A 21,792-nucleotide genomic window follows, 5' to 3' on the forward strand; every position below is an offset into this window, starting at 1 on the left:
ATGTCTCCTGGAAACTTCTAGGATTTGCAATCAATTACCAAAAGCCACATATTCAACCAACCCAGAATTTGGAATTTATTGGAGCTTTACTGGACACATCTTAGACTCGGGCTTACCTCCCGAAATAAGAGGATGGACACATTTCTTCAACAATGCAAAACCACATCTACTCTTTCTACGATCACTGCAAAACAAATGCTGTAATATTGTGTACTTGTTATAAGATGAAAAAATGAATAAAGAATTTGAAAAAAAAAATGCTGTAGCTTCTAAGGCAGACATGTCAGACTTTGGCCCGTGGTGTCATACAATTTGGTCCACCTGACAATTAAATATTTGTAAATAAGCTGGCCCGCTGGGAGGACGAGGCAGCCGAGAGGACTAGGCTGACCCGAACGGCGACGGCAGCTGAGAGAATGCAGGCGACCGCGAGCGGCAGTAGAGAGCGTCGGGAGCACAGTATGGTGGCCGCAAGACTTGCCCACCGGAAGACATCAGCTGTAGATTCACGCGCCAAGTTTGAGGCGCGTGAATCTATAGTTCATGTCTTCTGGCGGGCAAGTCTCATGGCCGCCATGCTGTGTGACGCTATGATCCCGACGCTCTCTACTGCCACTCGTAGTCGCCTGCAATCTCCCGGCTGCTGTCGCCGTTCGGGTCTGCCTAGTCCTCCCGACTGCCTGCACTATTGAAGAGGTGAGTTCTGTCTCTATGATTATCACAGTTCAAAAAAATCTATCTTGCCATATGTAATCAAAGTTGCAAAGACCTCTTCAATGATATTAACACACTGGGGATATCTCAGAATGCTACTCTGATAAATACTTGTCAGCGTAGCAGCACTCCTCACCGAATTCACCCTGTGTGTATCGGAGCTCTTTGCCGCACTTATTATGTATCAATCATTAAAACCTAATATAATTTAAACTTACTATCTCTCTTTATTATCTTTAATTAGTAACTAATCTGTATTCCATCTTCCATTATTCTCATTTATTCAACCTTCATATAAGTTCATAAAACTCTTTCTTTTAAACTTTTCTGCTTTTCAATCCTTAATTTTCATGAATGAACTTAGCTTTTGTGTAGCATTTATTGTTTAATTGCCGAAAAGGTCGCGGGATAAAATGAATGTTGGAAAACAATAGTTAAAGCACTAGCCCCGTCCTGAAGAAGGAATCGAAACGCATAGATGGGCAGCAGTTCGCTATATGCTGAACAAAAGCCGAATAAATGCTACACAAAAGCTAAGTTCATTCATGAAAATTAAGGATTGAAAAGCAGAAAAGTTTAAAAGAAAGAGTTTTATGAACTTATATGAAGGTTGAATAAATGAGAATAATGGAAGATGGAATACAGATTAGTTACTAATTAAAGATAATAAAGAGAGATAGTAAGTTTAAATTATATTAGGTTTTAATGATTGATACATAATAAGTGCGGCAAAGAGCTCCGATACACACAGGGTGAATTCGGTGAGGAGTGCTGCTACGCTGACAAGTATTTATCAGAGTAGCATTCTGAGATATCCCCAGTGTGTTAATATCATTGAAGAGGTCTTTGCAACTTTGATTACATATGGCAAGATAGATTTTTTTGAACTGTATTTAGTTGCTTGCCATTAGCCTATTCAACAGGTCTACGATTATCAGTCACATCTAACTGTAATACATAATGGAAGAAAACTATAAATCACACAGCTGAACTCCTAAAGCAAGAAAGCACAGCTGGAATGGTTTGTAAACACAGAATCCCTCAGATGTATCTGGCTTCTGTCTTTACACTTCAGTGCACATTTGTGTTAATCTGAGCTCATCCCAGAGACACAGTTTTGCATTCCTAAACCATCTACCTGACCAGAAAGTCAACTCAAGGTGGTTTTTAGTGTCAGCAATTGACTATTACCTCAATGTGATATGCTAAATGTACATTTGGGAACCTGGGTTGGCCACTGTTGGAAGGAGGATACTGGGCTTGATGGAGGCTGTTATGTTATAAACGGGAACAGAAGCGGGTTAACTGACACTCAAATCCCTGAAGAAGCTTGATTGCGAAACAGGGAGCCCTGTTGGATGTTGTGGAAACATTATGCCAGCGGTGATGACTGTTTAGCTGCTGTGCTGTATGCTTATGCTCCACTGTGCGGGTTTTTCCTGCTTCCACGTCTCAGCACTACTTCAAAGAACATTTGGAACACTACATTTTCAGATAAGTGATGTTATTGAAAGACTGTGTTATTTTTAATATAATTCCACTTATCTTGGAGTTTTTGACCGAGGATGTGTCTGCTGGTCTCAAAGTGGTGATTTTGAGATTGGCTTGTCTATGTGGGAAGTTTTTTGGAATCCCTATTAGACACTGAGGTCTTTTATCCTTTTTCTTTAGGTACTGTAGGTAGTGCTGAATAACATTGGATGTTGTTTTTGGATATATAGTATTTGGACATCCTTTCTTGTTAGTGAAAGTTTTTGCAACCATGGATCTGACAAGAAGCACAACTGCTCCCCATTCCTATTGAATAATAATCCTCATAACACATATCTCATAAGACTAGAAAGCGGCTTTAAAAACTGTTCCTTATTTAACTTGAAATGCAGATAACCGTGGTACCTGAAAAGTCCAGTGGTCTATGCTGAAATGTTCATTTTTTCCACATATGCCTTTGCGTCTTCAACTTTTTGCAGGGTTACTGTCCTGCCCACATGCCAGACTCGTAGCTTAGCTGGAAACACCAAGACGAACTGGATACCTTTTGAATGAATGCAGGCTGGTACAGTATGGTGCCATCGCTTTCCGTTGTAACGTGTGGAGTAATAAAAAGAAGCAGCTTAGCCCTCTTGTACTTCAACGGGCCTAACGTTTGTTAGGTACACTAACTAAAACGCGTGGGACAATGGCACGCTGACAATCACGCACAGGATTTATGCGCGCCGGATTAAAACAGTTACAGTAAGCGCTCTGAAGGGGTGTGTGGGAGGGGAACCCTCCATTTAAACTTAGAAGTGTTCACACTCCCTTTGGGGGTGGTGAAGGGGGTGAATACCCCCCCATTACAGAGGAAACTGCCGTTTTATCTCATTTTGGGGGGTAATCAGTTTCCTCTGTAATGGGGGGGTCACCCCCCCCACACACACACGCCTCCAATGGGAGCGCGAACACTTCTAAATTTAGTGATGGGATCCCCCCACACTCCCCCCTTGGAGTGCTAACAGTAACTGTTTTAAACTGGCACGCATAAGTCCTGCGCGCGATTGTCCCGCACAGTTATGATGGGTCACCCTTTTGGTAAGCTTGCAGAAATTGTACTTTCTTTCTCCATGTGCTATACCGGACACTCACTGTTCGTGGCCTTTCTGTATGTGTTTTTGGCCAGTATGAAGTGCCCTTTCACAACTGTACTGCCCCTGGTCTGGCTTTAGGCCCAGTTTTTCAGGGAACCATATGCTAAAAATATGGTACAGGTCACTGTCCTTTACTTACTCTTGCGGACCCAACAGGTGCAGGTTGTTTTCATCTGCTTCGGTTTTCTTGTTCTCATTTTTCCTGCAGGACCATAGTTTCTTTTTATAGTACCTTGATTTGGGTCACCAAGCGGTCACTCCTGTCCTCCTGGTCTGACACCTGTTCAACCTCCGTAAGCCATTGATTATGTGAATCAAATTTCTCATTTAGCTCATCAGCTGCTGATTGCAATTTATTTAATTTATTTGCTAATGCCGCAGATACTGACATTGCAATTTCTTGATTCCACTCCACAGCTGGGATGGTGAAGGATGCCATTTTTGCTGATGGTGTTTTGGCTTTTTCCCATGCTACTCACGATGTTTTTATAAGCATACTTTGCTCCCTGAGACCCACCGAGGACAGATAGTGCTGCTTCTGTACTTCATCTTCCCTGGCAGAGATAAATGGCCGATATTAGCAAGTTTTTTTCTGGGTTTAGTTGGAGCTTCGCTCCACGCGTCTGATCAAGTCAGCTGCTTCATGTGACCCCCCTCATACACTTTTTTTAAAAGTGCCATTCAGGAGGTTTGGATTAGAGAGTTGCGCGGGGACAGAAATCCCACCCGTCCCCGCCAAAGTCTCACCCGTCTCCGTGAGGAATCCCACCCGTCCCCGTGAGGAATCCCTCCGTCCCCGCAAGGAATCCCCTCCGTCCCCGCCCGTCCCTATAAACTTCAGAAATAGTTATTTCATTTAATTATGCTACTGAATTAAAGGCTCTGGTAGAAACCCATTTACAAATAAGCAAAAAGACTTTATTAATTTGGAAATATTAGTTGAGAAGAATACATACTTTGTAAACGGGTTTCTACCAGAGCCTCTTTTGTTTATAAATTTTTATCAACACAACTAATATACTACTTTATCCTGAAGCAAAAAAAAAAAAAAAAAAAATAGAATTCTTTTCCTACCTTTGTTGCCTGGTTTCTGCTTTCCTCATGCTCTCATTCAGTTCCTTCCATCCACTGTCTCTCTTCCTTCTGCGTCTTCCATTTGCTCTGTTACTGTGCCTCTCCCTTTCTCCCCCCTTCCAAATTGGTCTGGCACCCATCTTCTTCCCTCCGCTCCCCCCATAGTCTGGCATCTCTGTCTTCTTCCCTGCCAGTGTCTTCTCCCCACACTCTCTTCCCCATTTCCTTTCAGTGTCCTTCTCCCCCTCTGTCTTCCCCATGTCCTTTCATTCAGTGTCCTTCTCCCCCCTCTGTCTTCCCCAAGTCCTTTCAGTGTCCTTCTCCCCCCTCTGTCTTCCCCATGTCCTTTCAGTGTCCTTCTCCCCCCTCTGCTTTCCCCATGTCCTGTCAGCGTCCTTCCTCCCCCCCCCATCTTCCCCATGGCCTTTCAGCGTCCTTCTCCCCCCTCCTTCTCTCTCGCCCCGGGTGCAGCACAGCCGGCCAGGTCCCCTTACTTTTATGGCGCTTCCCCGACCGACCGACAACAGCCCCGGTCTGACAAACCTCCCTGTCCTTAACCGCGAATCTAAATTTCCTTCTTACAGCTGCTATAAGAAGGTAATTTAGATTCGCGGTTAAGGGCAGGGAGGTTTGTCGGACCAGGGCTGTTGACAATCGGTCGGGGAAGCGCCATAAAAGTAAGGGGACCTGGCCGGCTGTGCTGCACCCGGGGCGAAGAGAAGGAGGGGGGAGAAGGACGCTGAAAGGCCATGGGGAAGACGGGGGGAGGAAGGACACTGAAAGCCCCCTCCCTTGGTAGCCACTCGAGCCGCGAGGCTACTCCTCCTTACCTACCCTGCCTGCAACACAGAGCCGAACGGAAGTCTTTCCGACGTCAGCGCTGACGTCGGAGGGAGGGAGGGCTTTGTTTAAGCCTTCCCTCCCCTCCGACGTCAGGAAGACTTCCATTCGGCTCTGTGCTGCAAGCAGAGCAGGTAGGGAGAAAAGCCGTGCGACTTAGTACATCCAGCCCCGCAGGAACTCCGCGACCCTCGGAGGCGTCTCCACGGGATCCCCGCGACCCTAGGGGGCGTCTCCACGGGATCCCCGTGACCTGAAGGGGGAACCCACGGGATGCCCGTCGTCCCCGTTCCCGTGCAGCTCTCTAGTTTGGACTGCATAGCAAACTGCAGGTCTGACAGAAAACAGCTTCCCCACAATATGGTCAAACATCTCCTGTCATTCTCCTCTCCATCTTCCTCCTATTAAAGTATCTCCCTCTCTTGCCCCATCTAATTCTGCCATCCCCTGTTCCACCTTTTCCCTTCCCTAACATCTGCCAGTTAGACTCCGTTTTTCCTTCTCTCCCTTGTCTCTCTCTCCCTTATCCTTCATCTTTCCATTATCTCCCTATTACCTCCTTTCTATATGCAGCATCTCCTCTCTTCCCTCTCCCCAAAGTGGTCCATCATATTTCTTCTTCCCTGCCTGCTTACATGCTTCAGATAAGAGCATAAGAATAGCCTTACTGGATCAGACCAATGGTCCATTAAGCCCAGTAGCCCGTTCTCACAGTAGCCAATCCAGGTCACTAGTACCTGGCCAAAACCCAAGGTGTACCAATATTCCATGCTACCGATACAGGGCAAACAGTGGCTTCCCCCATGTCTTCCTCAATAACAGGCTATGGACCTTTCCTCCAGGAACTTGTCCAAATCTTTCTTAAAACCAGCTACGCTATCAGCTCTTACCAGATCCAGAGCTTAACTATTCTCTGAGTGAAAAAAAAATTTCTCCAATTGGTTTTAAAAAGTATTTGCCTGAAAAAGTATTTGCCTGTAACTTCATCGAGTGTCCCCTAGTCTTTGTAATTTTTGACGGAGTGAAAAATTGATACACTTGTACCCTTTCTACTCCATTCAGGATTTTGTAGACTTCAATCATATCTTACATTACATTACATTAGTGATTTTTATTCCGCTTGTACCTTGCGGTTCAAAGCGGATTACATAAGAAGAGAACTGGACATTTCCAGGAGGGTACATGACAATAGAGAATACAGATTGAGGATATAGACTTAATAACAGAATGATGGTAAAGACTTAATAACATCGGAAGATGTTTTGAACAGCAGTGTTTTGATTTCTTGGGGGATGGGGTGAGGGAGATTAGGTAGATTGTATATACTTTTTGAACAGCAGTGTTTTGATTTCTTTACGGAATGTCTTGAGGTCGGGTGTTGTGGTTAACAATCTGGTGATGGAAGGTTCGAGTTTTGCTGCATGTGTTGCCAGGAGGCTATCATAAAGCTTTTTGCGATGAGTACCCTTGAGTGGTGGGTATGAGAATGATGTCAGTGTTCTTCTTGTTCTGGGTGGAAGGTTACGGTTTAGGCGGTCATTTAGATAGGTAGGTGCAGTACCGTTAATTACTTTGAAGAGTAGACAGTATAGTTTGAATTGAATTCTGGCTCGAATCGGTAGCCAATGTGAGTCTAGGTAGGCATTGGTGATGTGGTCAAATTTTCCGAGTGAGTAAATCAGTCTGAGGGCTGTGTTCTGAACGGTTTGAAGTTTTTTGATCATGTTTGTAGGGCATGGTAGATATAGGATATTGCAGTAGTCCACGAGTCCTAGTACCAGGGATTGTACAATGATCCTGTAGTGTTCTTTGTCAAAGAATTTCCTTATTTTTCTTAAGTTGCGCATTGTGAAGAATGCTTTTTGGGTAGTTTTGTTGATTTGGGTCTGCACAGTGCAGCATCTGTCTATCAGCACTCCCAAGATTCTGAGTGAGGTCTGGATTGGGTATTTGGTTGCTTTAATTTCTAGGTCTGTTATGGATGGGTTTTTGTCCGTTTCAAGCATTAGGAATTTGGTTTTGTCCGAGTTTAGTTTCAGTTTGTGGTTTGTCATCCATTTTTCTACTTCATCCAGAATTATTTCCAGGTGTCCTGTTGAGGTGTGGTCTTGGATTTCGAAGGGGAGGAGAATAGTTATGTCATCTGCGTAGCTGAATGATGTTACATTTAGGTTGTCTAAAGTGGTACCGAGGGAGGAGATGAAGAGATTGAATAGAATGCGGGACTCCGCATGGATTTGACCATGGGTTAGATTTCGTGTTGTTTGTCATAACTCTGTACGTTTTTGTTTTAAGGAATCCTTGGAACCAGTTGTAAACCACCCCTGAGATCCCGATTGCATCAAGTATCTGGAGTAATATGGTGTGATCAACTAGATCGAAGGCGGCGGAAAGATCTAGTTGGATAATTAGGATCCTGTGTCCTTTACTGAGGTATTGTCGGGCTATGTCTAGTAGTGTTGCTAGCAGTGTTTCCGTGCTGTGGTGAGATCTAAATCCTGATTGAGAGGAATGAAGTATATTATGGTCAACTAGGTAGTTGGTGAGGTATTGAGCCACAAGTCCTTCAATCAGCTTGACATATAATGGGATCGAAGCGATAGGTCTATAGTTGGTAGGAGCGTCTATAGGGCCTTTTTGATCTTTCAGTAGGGGTGTGATTATGATCTCTCCAAGATCTTGTGGGAATTGACCTTCTATGAGAGTGCTTTGAATCCATTGCATGAGGCTGGTTTTGAATTTAAGGGAGGCATTTGTAAGCAGATACGATGGGCAGTAGTTCAAGTCGCATGAGGTGTGGCTGTATTTTTTGTATAGTCGGTTCAAATCAGGCCATTGTAGGGTTGTGAATGTGGTCCATGTTCTGTCTGCAGATATGGCTTCTTCCGTTGTGGGGGTTATTATCTCGTAGAGTTTGGTAGTTGAGTTGTTGAAGGTAGTTCTGATTGTAATGATCTTATGTTTGAAATGGTCTGCTAGTTGAGAAGCTGTTGGTGGTTTATTGCCTTGAGTGGCAAGGAATGGGTTTGTGTCCGTAAGTTTTTTTACTAAGTTGAAGAGTGTTTTTGTGTCAGAGGTGTTTGTGCCAATTAGTTTAGAGTAGTATGTTTTGCGTTTTTCCTTAAGTTTGATGTTATATAGTTTGATTTGGGTTCTCCAAGCGGATTTGGTTTGATCATTTTTCTTTTTTCTCCAAGATCTTTCAAGTTGTCTGCAATGCCTTTTTTGTAGGAGGAGTTCGGAGTCGAACCACTTGTCTGAGGATCTGCAGGTTCTATGTTTGGTCCTTTCAGGGGCTAACTCGTTCAAGGTTGTTTCACTCAGGGTGCGCCAGTGATTTACGAAGTCAGTTGGGTCGATGGGGGCGATTACAGGGTCCACTTTATCCCAGAATGTGGCAGGTTCAATTTTCTGTCTAGATTTGAAGGTTGTTTTTTGTGGCTTGGTTTTTGTGTTATTTTGAGGCCAGTTGATGGTGAAAGTGTATTTGTGGTGGTCTGACCAAAGAGAGGGATGCCAGGTACCATTGGTGATATGAATTTTTGGGGTATGGAGGTTATGAGACGTTTCCAAACTGAAGAGCCCTAACCGTTTTAGTCTTTCCTCATATGAGAGGCATTCCATCCCCTTTACCATCTTGGTTGCTCTTCTTTGAAACTTTTCTAGTGCCACTATATCTTTCTTGAGATAAGACCAGAATTGAACGCAATACTCCAAATGAGATCGCACCATGGAGCGATACAGGGGCATTATAACATTCTTAGTCTTGTTAACCATCCCTTTTTAATAATTTCTAGCATCCTATTTGCTTTTTTGGCCTCCGCCGCACTTTGGGTGCAAGATTTCATCATATTGTCTACGATGACACCCAGATCCTTTTCTTGGGTGCTAATCCCCAAGGTGGACCCTAGCATCCGGTAACTGTGATTCAGGTTATTCTTCCCAATGTGCATCACTTTGCATTTGTCCACATTAAATTTCATCTGACATTTGGACGCTCAGTCTTCCAATTTCCTAAGGTCCGTCTGCAATTTTTCACAATCCGCATGTGTTTTAACAACTTTGAACATTTTAGTGTCATCTGCAAATTTAATCACTTCACTCGTCATTCCAATTCCCTCTGTTTTCTATCAAATAACCAATTCCTAATCCACAACTGAACTGAACTTTGCCACCTATCCCATGACACTTTAATTTTCTCAGGAGCCTCTCGTGAGGAACTTTATCAAAAGCTTTTTGAAAATCTAGATATACTATATCAACCAGTTCACCTTTATCCACATGTTTATTCACAACTTCAAAGAAGTCAAACAAATTTGTAAGGCAAGATCTCCCTTGGCTGAACCCATGCTGACTGTCTCATTAAATCATGTTTGGCTACGTGTTTCACAATTTTATTTTTATAATAGTTTCTATCATTTTGCCGGTCTGTAATTTCCCAGATCTCCCCTGGAGCCCTTTTTAAAAATCAGCGTAACAGTGGCCACCCTCCAATCTTCAGGTACTACAGATGATTTTAGCGATAGGTTACAGATCACTAACAGCAGGTCAGCAATTTCATTTTTGAATACCCTTTTAATACCCTGGGATGTATACCATCCAGTCCTGGCGATTTATCACTTTTTAACTTGTCGATTTGGCTCAGTACATCTTCCAGATTCACCAAGATTTCTTTCAGTTCCTCCGCATCATCACCCTTGAAAACCCCTTCCGATTCAGGTAGATCTCTTATATCTTCCGTAAAGACCGCAGCAAAGAATTCATTCAGTCTTTCCGCTATGGCCTTATCCTCCCATTTCTCTCCTATCTGCCTCCTCACATACATCTTCCTCTTGCCCCTCCCCCTCTGACCTAATTTATTCCCATGATATGCTACAAGTATCCACAGTAAAATGAGGTGGAGTGGAGCATGGAGCTTTGCACTAGAGAATGACACGGGGAAAAAATCTGTCTCCGTCCCCGGCCCACCATCCTCTGCACCGCCCCGTCACCGCCGTTCCCGTCACCGCCATCCCTTTCACCGCCCCGTCACCGCCACTGCCATCCCATTCACCGCCCCGTCTCCGTCCCCGCTGCATCCATATAAGCCTTAGTACTGTAATATTTAGCTTATTCCTTTCTTATAAATCAAAGTTCCTGCTGCTGAACTAGAGAAAGAGATGTTCAGCTGGCAAGGCTTTGTTTATAAATTTTTATCAACACAACTAATATACTACTTTATCCTAAAGCAAAAAATAAATAAATAAATAGAATTTTTTTTTCTACCTTTGTTGTCTGGTTTCTGCTTTCCACATCTTCTCATTCAATTCCTTCCATCCACTGTGTATCTTCTCTCTGCGTCTTCCATTTGCTGTTACTGTGCCTCTCCCTTCACCCCCCCCCCCATTGGTCTAGCACCCATCTTCTTCCCTCCGCTCCCCCATAGTCTGGCATCTGTCTTCTTCCCACTCTGTCTTCCACATTTCCCTTCAGGGTCTGTTCCTCTCCACCCTCCTTCAATGTCTGTCCTATTCCTTTCCACCACCACCCTTCCCTCCCTCCTTTACCATCTGTTCCTTTCTACCACCCTTCAGCTCCTCTCGCATGGCCTATCTATCTACTTCCTATCTATCTATCTATCTTCCTCCCTCTTATTTTCATGGCACGTTACAATGTAATTTGTGCAAGCCACTGGAGCCTGCGAGCTTGGTCCCTGTCCCATCCCCACAAACCATCTCGCTTCTGTGCTCCTATTTTCCCCATTTCAAATATCTCCCCTATGTATCTGCCATTGCCCCCCCCCTCCCCTGTGTCCATATACCATCCCCATGGCATGTCCCCTTTATGTCTCTGTCCCTATGCCCCATGCACATAATTTCCCCTCTTTCTGTTACCTTCCTGTGTCCAGATTTCCCCTATCTTCCTCTTCCATACCAGTGTGTCTCTTCTTTTCAACCCCATCTAGCTTTTTTCCCTCTTCCCCCCCCCCTTGCTTCTAGCATCTGGCTCACCTGCCTGTCCTTCCCTTTCTTTCCTGCTGTGGGTTTTTCTTTCCGTCTTCATCCCCTTGGCCCAGAATCCTTTTCCCTTTCACTCCCTCCTTCCAGTTTGAGCCGGGAACACGAACGATTGCACGGTCCCCGCAGCCACCACCCGCCTGCCCAATCGATCCTACTGTTTAGCCAGCTCTCTCCCTTCTCCTCAGCTTAGTTTGTAGGTTTTCTTTTTCGGCAACCTGCACGCTTTCCCAAAGAGCCGCGCACGCGCGGCTGCTCAGTGTTCAATCTTCTGCTCTGCTGCAACTTCCTGTTTCCGGTTGCGTCAGAGCAGAAGATCGAAACTGAGCAGCAGCGGGTGCGCGGCTCTTTAATAGTGTGCAGGTCGCCGAAAAAGAAAGCCTACAAACTAAGGTGAGGAGAAGGGAAAAAGCTGGCTAAACACTAGGATTGATTGGGCAGGCAGGTGGTGGCTGCGGGGACCACACGATCCTTCATGCCTCACTGCGGGGACAAGACCATTCACCGCTCCACGGGGCGGTGAATGGCCTTGTCCCCGTCCCCGCAGCGACTGCTAGTTTTTGTTCCCCGTTTCGGGGCTAAACGCGGTGGCCGCGGGTAAACCGCCACCATTTCATTCTCTACTTTGCACCAAAGTACTCTTATTAGTGCAAAAGGCATACGAGTCTTGAACCAGTGGGTTATTCACCTCTAATCATGAGTTGTGTAGATGGCATCTGCATTTTTCGGCCTATCACTGGGCTGTGCTATTGCTCCCCAGTTTCTCTTCCTAATTGCGAGTTGAATGTTTCTTTCTGATCTGCTCTCGATTTTGTTTTTGGGGTTTTGTCCTAATTTTGAGGCTTGTTGGTACTTCAGAGGTCCCTAGTTTTCCTGTGGCAACTCTGCCTAGGAGAAGATGCAGACTCACAGAATCAGAAGTCTGTAGCTGAGAGAACAACACTTTTACAGGGCACCTACCTAGCCAACCTGCTCTAATAATTTTGGTGACTCGGGTACTGTTCCCCTGCTAGCAAGGCACTCTCCTGGTTGTTACTGGAGCTTGAGCGCAGGCTGTGTGGCTCTGTGTTGGTCCTGAGGACTTTATCAGGTGTTGGTTACATTCCCCCCTCCCCTCCCCACCAGTTGACACATAAGGAGCTGTAGAGGTCCGGGATATGAGGCAGTAGTCTTCTCTATCTTCCAGCTGCCATTTCAGCTGAAGCAGGCACAGCACCAACAGAACTGTGAATATTTATCATTGTAGTTTAAGGGAGACATTGGTGGGTCTTTAATTGCAAATTTGGGAGTTTCTGGGGCTAGGATTTGGGTCCCCTACCTTCAAAACCCTCTTCCAGCATTTTTGGAGCCACTCGAAAGCTGTGTTTTGGCACTAAAACACTGTTGCTGTGGCCATCCTGGATTTTTCAGATTTGAATAGCCTTTATCTGCCTCAAAAGACCTCGATATTGATTAAAATAGTTAGAGATGGTCTCCTCTGGCAGTATTACCCCGATTTATTTCACATTTGTGCTGGTTAGTTGGTCTGAGGAGTGGAGCACTGGGTTTAGCCTCCTATAGGGAGCCCTTGGTTAGTGACTGCATCTTTTGCGATGTACAAATGCCTCTGGGCTCTCAAGGAGACGAAGGGAGTCCCTGCAGTTATCCTCAGGGCTTTACTCCTGATTTTGTTTGACTTCTATGTTCAAAGCCTATATGGGTTTTTGGGGTCTATCTGTACTGTCCAAGGTAGCGCCACTTATTGTGCATGGGAGTTTCCCTTCTAAAGGTTCATGTGCAGGAACTGGCGGTTCAGTCAGAGAAATACTGGGATGACGGGCTCAGAGTTGGTGCCTTTATTCCTTCAAAATGAATCTTCAGTTTTGGAGGATTGAGGGTCTTAGGTAGGGGCCACCAGTCAGGAGTATGTGGTGGCCCTGGATCAGGGGGAGGACCTGATGGTGTGCTGCCTTTTTAAGCCTGTGGCTTTACTGGGGTCATCATAGGATCCTTGCGGGCATTGAAGCTCAAACCCTGCAGACATCTATTAATCAGCGTTCTGTCATGAGCAGCTCTAAGCCTCAGACCACCTTTTTTCCTTTGAATCCAGATATTACAGTGATACTAACAGAGCATTGAAAGACTCTGGATGGTCCCTTGTGGGATGCCAGACACATGGCAAAGTTGTATCCACTTGCTTCTGAGTGCCAAGAGTGGTTTATCCCACCTAAAGTGGATTCATTGGTACAGGTACAGGTTACCAAACGCACTTCTCTGCCTCGTGAAGGTGGAGTGATTTTAAAGAATGCACAAGACCACAGGTTGGATTTCGTCCCCAAAAGACAGTTTGAGGCCTTGGCTTTGGGGCTGAAGGTGGCAGCAGCGACTTCCTTTGTCGCACACACCTGCCATACTATATTGCATCAGGCTCCATCAGCGGAGGAGGCCAAGGAAATACTTACCAGACACAAAGTAGTATAAACATTCAAGACCTTGGGAGTTTGGCATCCTACTAACTGGCAGAGTACCAACAAAGAATCTCCTCGAACTACAAGTGGCTGGCCATTTTATTGGGTTTATGGCATTATCACTTAATTCATTCTTAAACATATGTAATTGGTACATCTTACAATTAAATTACAATTGCTTCATTAAGGTAACTATTTCAGTGATAACTATTTCAGTGCATTGCACATCTTGTAACATTGTGTTCATTTAGGGCACACAGACCTTGTTCACATGCTCTAGGGTTTAGGCACTTCCTCTATTTTGCTAATGGAACAGGATGTAACTGGGTCAAACATCTAACCAAGCAATATTCTTTATACTATAACCCTGAAGCATTTCTGTATCCTTCAATTTCATCTTTTATTTATATACATACTGGTGTCTTTTCAGGTTTCCCGGCAAGGGGTGTCTCATACATATTGGGCTATGGGCCCCCTTTGTATCCTGCTTAATATAATTATTGCCATCATAAACATGTTCAAAAATGTATCCAATTCATTTTTTTCTTAGAGTAGAAGAGTACCTTATTAGCTCATCAGAATTAAAAATGAATTAAGGGTAGAAATGATCATTTTATAAGGCTAATGAATATAAGACTTTTGAGACCAAGGGCTCATTTTTGAAGTACGTAGTATCTAGTTTTTTGTTACGGGGAAAGGGGATGGGATGTGATAAACCACTTTTCTGTGGTTACAATCAGAACGGTTTACATGTTATATACAAGTACTTATTTTGTACCTGGGGCAGTATAGGATTATCCCCCCTCCCCTTTTTTACAAAACCACAGCGCTGTTTATAGCGCCAACCATATTGGTAACAGCTCTGATGCTCATAGAATTCCTATGCGTGTTGGGAGCTGTTTACCACCACAGCCGGCATTAAAAACCATGTTACAATTTTGTTTAAAAAAAAAAGTGGGGAGTGATTTGCCTGGAATCACAAGGTGGTACAATGGGAATTGAATCCAGTTCCTCAGGTTCTCAGGCCACTGCACTGATTCATTAGGCTTCTCCTCTACTCCATTTGTAAACATCTATTAGCTTGTCTGCTTATATTGCTTTTTTAAAATTTTATTTTTTCTCCTTCATATTCTGTCCACTCATCAGATTTTTGTTTCATTTGCTCGCTATGGAGCTTACTTTTAAAAAAAACCCTCTTGAAAGTTCTACAGAAATTAATTGTAGCCATAAAAAGTTGGTTAATTTATTATATACAGCAAACTGAAGTATATTCTCAGTTGATGAACTTTCAAGACACTTGATAAGTGCACTTTTTTCCTACTAAACTAATTCTATCTAGTTAATCCAAATTAGCCACTGAAATACACAAAATGACTTATTTCTTAGGTCATGTAAGACTACTGGATGCCTGTTATTGAAATTATGGAATTAGATTTTTGTTTTGGTTTCCTCTGTTTTTAAGGAAGAAGAGGGTTGAAAGAAGCTGCTAATCAGGACTTAGATCAACTGCAAGAAAATCTAGAACCCCTAAATGCTGAAGAAGAAGAAACTTTAAAGTGGGAACAACAAAGAAAAGAGCAAGAACTAATAGAGAAGATCCAAAGTGCTACTGCCTGCACCAATGTCTTCCCTTTGGGGCGAGACCGCTTGTACCGCCGCTACTGGATCTTCTCTGCAGTCCCTGGCCTGTTCATTGAAGAGGACTACTCAGGCTTAACAGAGGACATGCTCTTACCTCGCTCAGCTGAAAGCACACATCTGAATGGAATGGACCTATCTCAAGAATCCATTAAAGCTGGAAAACATCTGAAGTCCAAGGAATCTGCTTCCTCCACTGACCAAACCTCTTTATCACCTCAACCAGTTGTCAAACCAAATCGATGGTGCTATTACAGCACCCAAGAGCAATTGGAACAACTGATTGAAGCACTGAACATCCGAGGGCACAGGGAAAATGCTCTCAAAGATGCACTATTGCAGGAGAAAAATAGGATATGTAAACAACTCCAGGGCCTTTCTTTGGATAGATTCCATATGCCAGGTATATGATCTATATTCTAAAGCAATGATTAAGCCACATTAAATCTAAATTTGGTTGTACAAGTTTGAAAGAAGAAAGTAGCAATCACTTTGAGAACTTTTAAATATAAGAGTACATCATATAAGAGTTTGTATTATATTTCTGTGAGATAGCATTAGAAAATACACTCCTCCCTCTGTATTCGCGGTGGTTAGGGACAGAGCCTATCTGCGAATATGGAAAAATTGCGAATAAATTTTCTAGGTACTTGCCCAGACTCAGAACTCAGTTATGTCCTCTCACTTTTCTGGAATGTGGTGGCCAGTGAAGGGGGTACATTGTTACAAACAAGGCAAAATGCCTGAGGTGCATGGCAACACAAGCCTGTGCGCACCCAGTGCGCATGCCCGAGCCCAGATCGCAGGTTGCAGAAGGCTCCTGACCGTGGTCTATGCACAGCAAGGATGATCCCTCGCACGGCACTGACAAACAGCTCTCCCGCTCTGGTGAATCTCATAGCCTCATCAGGCACTCTGCTCCTCCCTGTCCTGCACGTTTCCTCTCTGATCCCCAGGTGTGTGTACACTCCACACTTTCCCACTCTCAGATCTCAACCCGGGCGATTTTTTTTTTTTTTATCTGCACGCTGAAGGATGACTCTGGGATGATGTAATTTGGGGGAGGAGCCAGCAAGCCAAAAAAACACGAATATTCAAAACTGCAAACATTGAAACCGCAAAAATACAGAGGGAGAAGTGTACTACTTCTAGTTTCTAGGAAAGATCAGTTTTCAAAGTGATCTAGTTTATAAAGTAAGAACTTAGAGTAACATTTGTGAAAGTTTTCTAGGTTAACTGACTAGCCTGTCAGAATCTATGTAAGCCTGGAGGAAATATTAGGAAGGGGAGGAGAAAGCTAGATGTCTAGCACTGATTCCAGCATTAACTGCTCAACTTGGCCAGACACATTTTAACTCCAAGAGCAGACCTGAATTTAACTGACCTATCTAAAGTCAGCATTAAAAACAAAAAAGTGGGGCTGCAAATCTCATACCCTTGAATTCCTCAAGTATCCCTGAAGTCCAACAAGGTGAAAAGATAAATTTATTTTCTCTTTGCTCATTGTTGGCTTTAATTTTAAGTATTAGTATAGCTGGCAACCACTCACACTGAATGAATTCACTACTAGTTAGGATTAATAGATTAATCCCTGTTCAGAATTGAGTGCCCAGCCATACTACTTTCTCTTTTTAATTATAAATGTGTAAAGCAACTTAAGATGATCTGAGAAGTACAAAACTGGTCATCAAACATTTGTGGCTATTTCAGGAAAAAGGTGACTAAAGTAGCGAATCCAAAATGTTGAGAATGGCCAATTCAGTTACATCTGTTCAGGAGTCCATACATATGGTGATCAGTCCATTCCTGTGAACTGGACTTGCAGAAGTGTGAGTACTTAGGCCTAGATTCACTAACCTGTCTGATCCGTGGCCAATCCGAGGCAGGCCGACTGATTCACAAATGGAGGATCGGTAGCATGGAATGTTGCTACTTTTTGGATTACTAGTGACTCAAATTGGTCACCATGGGGACGGGCTGCTGGGCTAGATGGACCATTGGTCTGATCCAGTAAGGCTTATGTCAGATTTTTGTAACAATTAATGCAATAATCTCATGCTATAGCAGGGATCTCAAAGTCCCTCCTTCAATTCAATCGGGTTTTCAGGATTTCCCCAATGAATATGCATTGAAAGCAGTGCATGCACATAGATCTCATGCATATTCATTGGGGAAATCCTGAAAACCCAACTGGATTGCAGCCCTCAAGGAGGGACTTTGAGACCCCTGTGCTATAGGGATGACAAAAGTCCATATTTTCCTGCTGATAAAATGTAAATAAGCCTATTAGAAATTATGGGTTGGCAGCATGGAGCTTAACAAAATTAGTAATTTAAAATATGTGAACCACATTTAGATTATCTTATCTCTTAAAACAAAAGCAATTTAAAAATTGCAATAGAAATTCTAGTGCAGTGTGTCATAAGAGTGCTAACTATAGATGATTTCCCCATACTCGTGAGTTGTATTATAGAATGATGAAATTAATAATTTTGAGCTCCAACTCCTTCTCCAGTGGCTGTAATGTCCCCTTTAGTTTTTCCTTCTGCAAGCAAGTTGAGATGGTTGAATTCTGATCTAATCTAATCTAATCCTTAGGTTTGTATACCGCATCATCTACTCTCTTATTATTGTTTTTCGGGGGTTTTCTCCGAATTTGAGGCTTTTCAGTTCTAGAGAGATCCCCGGTGACCCTGGGACAGCGCTAAATGGGAGAAAATGCAGGCTTTGTGAAAGATCTGCAGCTGTCAAGGCAGCCCTCCAGGTTCCTGTTTTGCCAGCCTGCATTGAGACTTGTAGAGCTCGGGGTCCATTCCCCTTGAAGCCAGCTCGCACCCTGATTTATCAGATGCATGAACTCGGGCTCTTTGACCCCGTTGTTAGTCCCAGCAGGGCTTAATGGGTGCTGGCTGCATGAATTCCTCTCCCCCACTCGCTTGTGGATCCATGGGGGTTGAGTCCTCATTCAGGTTTTAGTCTGACTAGCAGCCTGAAGATCCCAGCTCATGGACCTGGTCTGGATGATTGAGGCAGTGTCTTCTCCATTTCCAGTTTCTATGAGAACTGAAGCAGGCTATCACCAGCACAGACAATGAGTACTGCCTGTCTACGGGAAAATTGGGGGGGGGGTCTTCTAAATTGATAGGTTTTGAGTATTCCTGGGGCTGTATTTAGGGTCCCCCACCCCCAAATCCCTTTTTGATACTTAATGGGTTTTCCCAGCCCATTTGTTGCTGCCCTGATGGCCATATTGGATTTCCCAATTTTGTTTAAAAAGTCTCCATATCTGTGTCCTGTGATGGCACTTCAGTTTTCCGCACTTCCCCTTGACAATGGTGCCATGTACCTTCACCAAAGTAATGGTGGTGACAGCAGCCCATCTCAGAAATATGGGAATTCAAGTGCATCCTTACTTAGATGATTAGCTGGTCAAGACTAAGAGAAAACAATGTCTCAAATGGTCCAGCTGTTATGGGACCTGGGTTGGATTGTCAGCTTCCAAAATAGTCACTTGGAAGCCAGTTCAGAACTTGGCATATCTGGAAATATATTTCAGCATGGCGGAAGGCCATGTCTTTCTGCCTGAGTCATGCAAACAGAAACTCATAAAACAGATCACAGATTTCTTGATGATGCCAGCTCCTATGGCTGGCACTATCTCCAGATTCTTTGCTCAATGACAGTGACCATAGAGGTTGTTTCTTTGGCAAAGACCCATATTCATCCCTTCCAAGAGGCTCTGTTGTCCTGCTGATCTCCACAGACAGATTCACTCCAGAAGTCGCTGGCTTAGACAGTAGAAGCTCGGTGGAACTTGTGCTGGTGTCTGGGACCAGAGTCCCTGGAAAGTGGTGTCCCGCTCCTCGTCTCCGCTTGGGTAACTCTGACAACAAACACTAGTCTCTACTGCTGGGTAGAACACCCAGTCCAAGGCCGATGAACTCCATCACAAAGGAGGTGGTCCATAAACCGTTTAGAGATATGGGTCATTCGGCTCGCCTTACAAACACTGGAGAAACCTGTGGAAGGCAAAATGGTTAGGGTGTTTTCAGACAATGCCACTGCAGTGGCCTATGTCAATCAACAGGAAGGCATGAGAATTACTCCTTTGCATCTGGAAGCAAAGATGCTATTTAGTTGGGTAGAGCTCCATCTGAAATCGATCTCTGCGGCACATATAGCAGGGTAGACAAATATGCAGGCTAATTATCTCAACAGGAAGACCCTAGACCCAAGGGTGTCTGTCCCAGAGGACATTCAACTGATGCTGGGGGCGTTCAGTGATCAACCTCATGGCATTGGTGGAAGACAAAATGGTAAACCAATTTTTCAGCAAAAGATTCAAGCCAGGAAGTGATGGGTTAGACGCTCTGGTTCAACCATGGCTAGTACAGGGTCTGCTGTACATTTTTCTTCTGTGGCCCATGATAGACCAGGTCATCCATTGGATATGGAGCCATTCATGGACTGGCAATCCTGTTGATTCCGGATTGCCTGTGGAGACCATAGTACGGGGATCTGGTGCACCTGGAAAGGGACAGAAGTCTTAAGCTTCTACTGTATGTGGATCTAATGTTGCAGGTTCCATTTCCCATAGATAGTCTAGAACACTTTGGTCTTGTAGCACAGCTCGAGCGCACAGCCCTAGTGCAAACAGGCTATATGGAGGTGGTTATTGCTACCCTCCTTAGAGCTAAGAAGCCTACCACCATCACCGCCTATGCTAAGACCTGGAGGTGGTTTCATCAGTGGTGCGTGAAAGCTCACTTGAAACCCTCAGCAGCATTGGTGTCAGTAGTTTTGACTTTTCTGCAGGCTGTCCTGAAAAAAGGGCTGGCAGTTGGATCCCTCAGAGTGCAAGTGGTAGGTCTCGTGTGTTTTGGAGCACGGTTGGACAAGGGATCCTTAGCTTTGCATCCTGATATAGTCAGATATTTGAAGGAAGCGTTGAGGTTGAGGCCTCTGGTAAGACAACCGTTTCCCTTGTGGAACCTTAACATCATCTTAGCAAGGCATCATGAGCTTTTGTAGGAGGCGTCGCTGCTGAATCTAACAGTGAAGATGGTTTTTCTCTTAGCCATAGTCTCTGCTTAAAGAGTGTTGGAGATACAGGCACTATCATGCAGAGAGAGCTGTTCCTCAGATTTACAGAGGCAAGTGTTTTTCTTTGCACTGTTTCTTCATTTTTGCTGAAGGTATCTTTCCATATCAATCAGGATGTCATGTTGCTCGCTTTTCAGACCATGAGTTCCAAAAAGAGGTTTGCAACTTTGGATGTACAGAGAGTTGTTCTCTTATCTCAAATTAACCAATGATTTTTCATCTTTAAGATCATATATTTGTCTTAATGCTGCTAAGCTGGGCAAGCTGGCATCTAAGGTGGCCCATTTTCAGATTGATTTCTATGGCCATTTCATCAGTGTACATGGGTTGCGGGAAACAACCGCTAATTTCCTTGAGAGCACACTCTACTAGGAGTGTGGCTTCTTCGTGGGTGGAGATGTTAGCAATTCCTCATGTAGAGCAGCTACATGGTCATTCCTCCATACATTTACTACTACTACTACAATTTATCATTTCTATAGCACTGAAAAGCATACACAGCACTATACAAGCGACACGAAATAGATAGTCCCTGCTCAGAAGAGCTTACAATCTAATTGAACAGACAGACAGGACATAGAGGGGTTGGGGAGTTTCTTGCACAGAGAATGATAGGAGGGGTATAGGTAATTTTATGGTAAGTGGGAGTTAGGAGTTGAACAAAGCATCGAAAAAGTGGACTTTTAGCTTGGATTTGAATACTGCCAGAGACGACACCTGATGTAATGACTCGGGCAGTTTGTTTCATGCATATGGCACGGCAAGATAGAAGGGATGGAGTCTGCAGGTGGCAGTGGAGGAGAAGGGTACGGATAAGATGGACTTGCCCAATGAACAGATTTCAAGGAGGGGGGAGCATAGGAGGAGAGAAGTGTGGAGAAATATTGAAGGGCTGCAGAGTGAATGCGCTTGTAGGTCAGTAACAGGAGTTTGAACTATATTCGGAAATGGATGGGGAGCCAGTGAAGTGACTTCAGGAAAGGGGCAATGTAAGCATGGTGGCTCTCACGAAATGTATCATGGTGCAGAATTTTGCATTGATTGAGGGGGAGAGAGATGGCTAAGTGAAAGACCGAGAGAGAAGTTGTAGTATAAGCAACAGGTGATGAGAGTATGGAAAAGGGTTTTGGTAGAGTGCTCAAAAAGGTGAGGTTGCATTTTGGTACTACTTTAGAGGTGATGAGTGTGAATAAGGGTTTTGGTGGAGTGCTCGGAACAGAGAGGTCCAATTTTGGTGATACTATAGAATAAGAAGCAACAGGCTTTAACAGGTTTTTTTTTTCTATCTGAGCAGAGGAAAGGAGTCCAAGATAACCCTGGGGTTGTGAGCTGACAAAACAAGGAGGAGGAGTG

At 44.1% G+C, this 21,792-nt stretch overlaps 1 protein-coding gene across 3 annotated transcripts in view; it reads left to right on the top strand.

The window, feature by feature from the left end:
• BAZ1A (bromodomain adjacent to zinc finger domain 1A) overlaps positions 1–21,792 on the top strand; it is a 510,052-nt gene that overhangs the window by 277,865 nt on the left and 210,395 nt on the right. For all 3 annotated transcript variants that reach the window (XM_033951344.1, XM_033951343.1, XM_033951345.1), the window contains exon 18: positions 15,161–15,739. In XM_033951344.1, the coding sequence (XP_033807235.1) occupies positions 15,161–15,739 (579 nt within the window). The remainder of the gene's footprint in view (positions 1–15,160; positions 15,740–21,792) is intronic.

Source organism: Geotrypetes seraphini, chromosome 7 (genome assembly GCF_902459505.1).
Source record: "Geotrypetes seraphini chromosome 7, aGeoSer1.1, whole genome shotgun sequence".
NCBI lineage: Eukaryota > Metazoa > Chordata > Amphibia > Gymnophiona > Dermophiidae > Geotrypetes > Geotrypetes seraphini.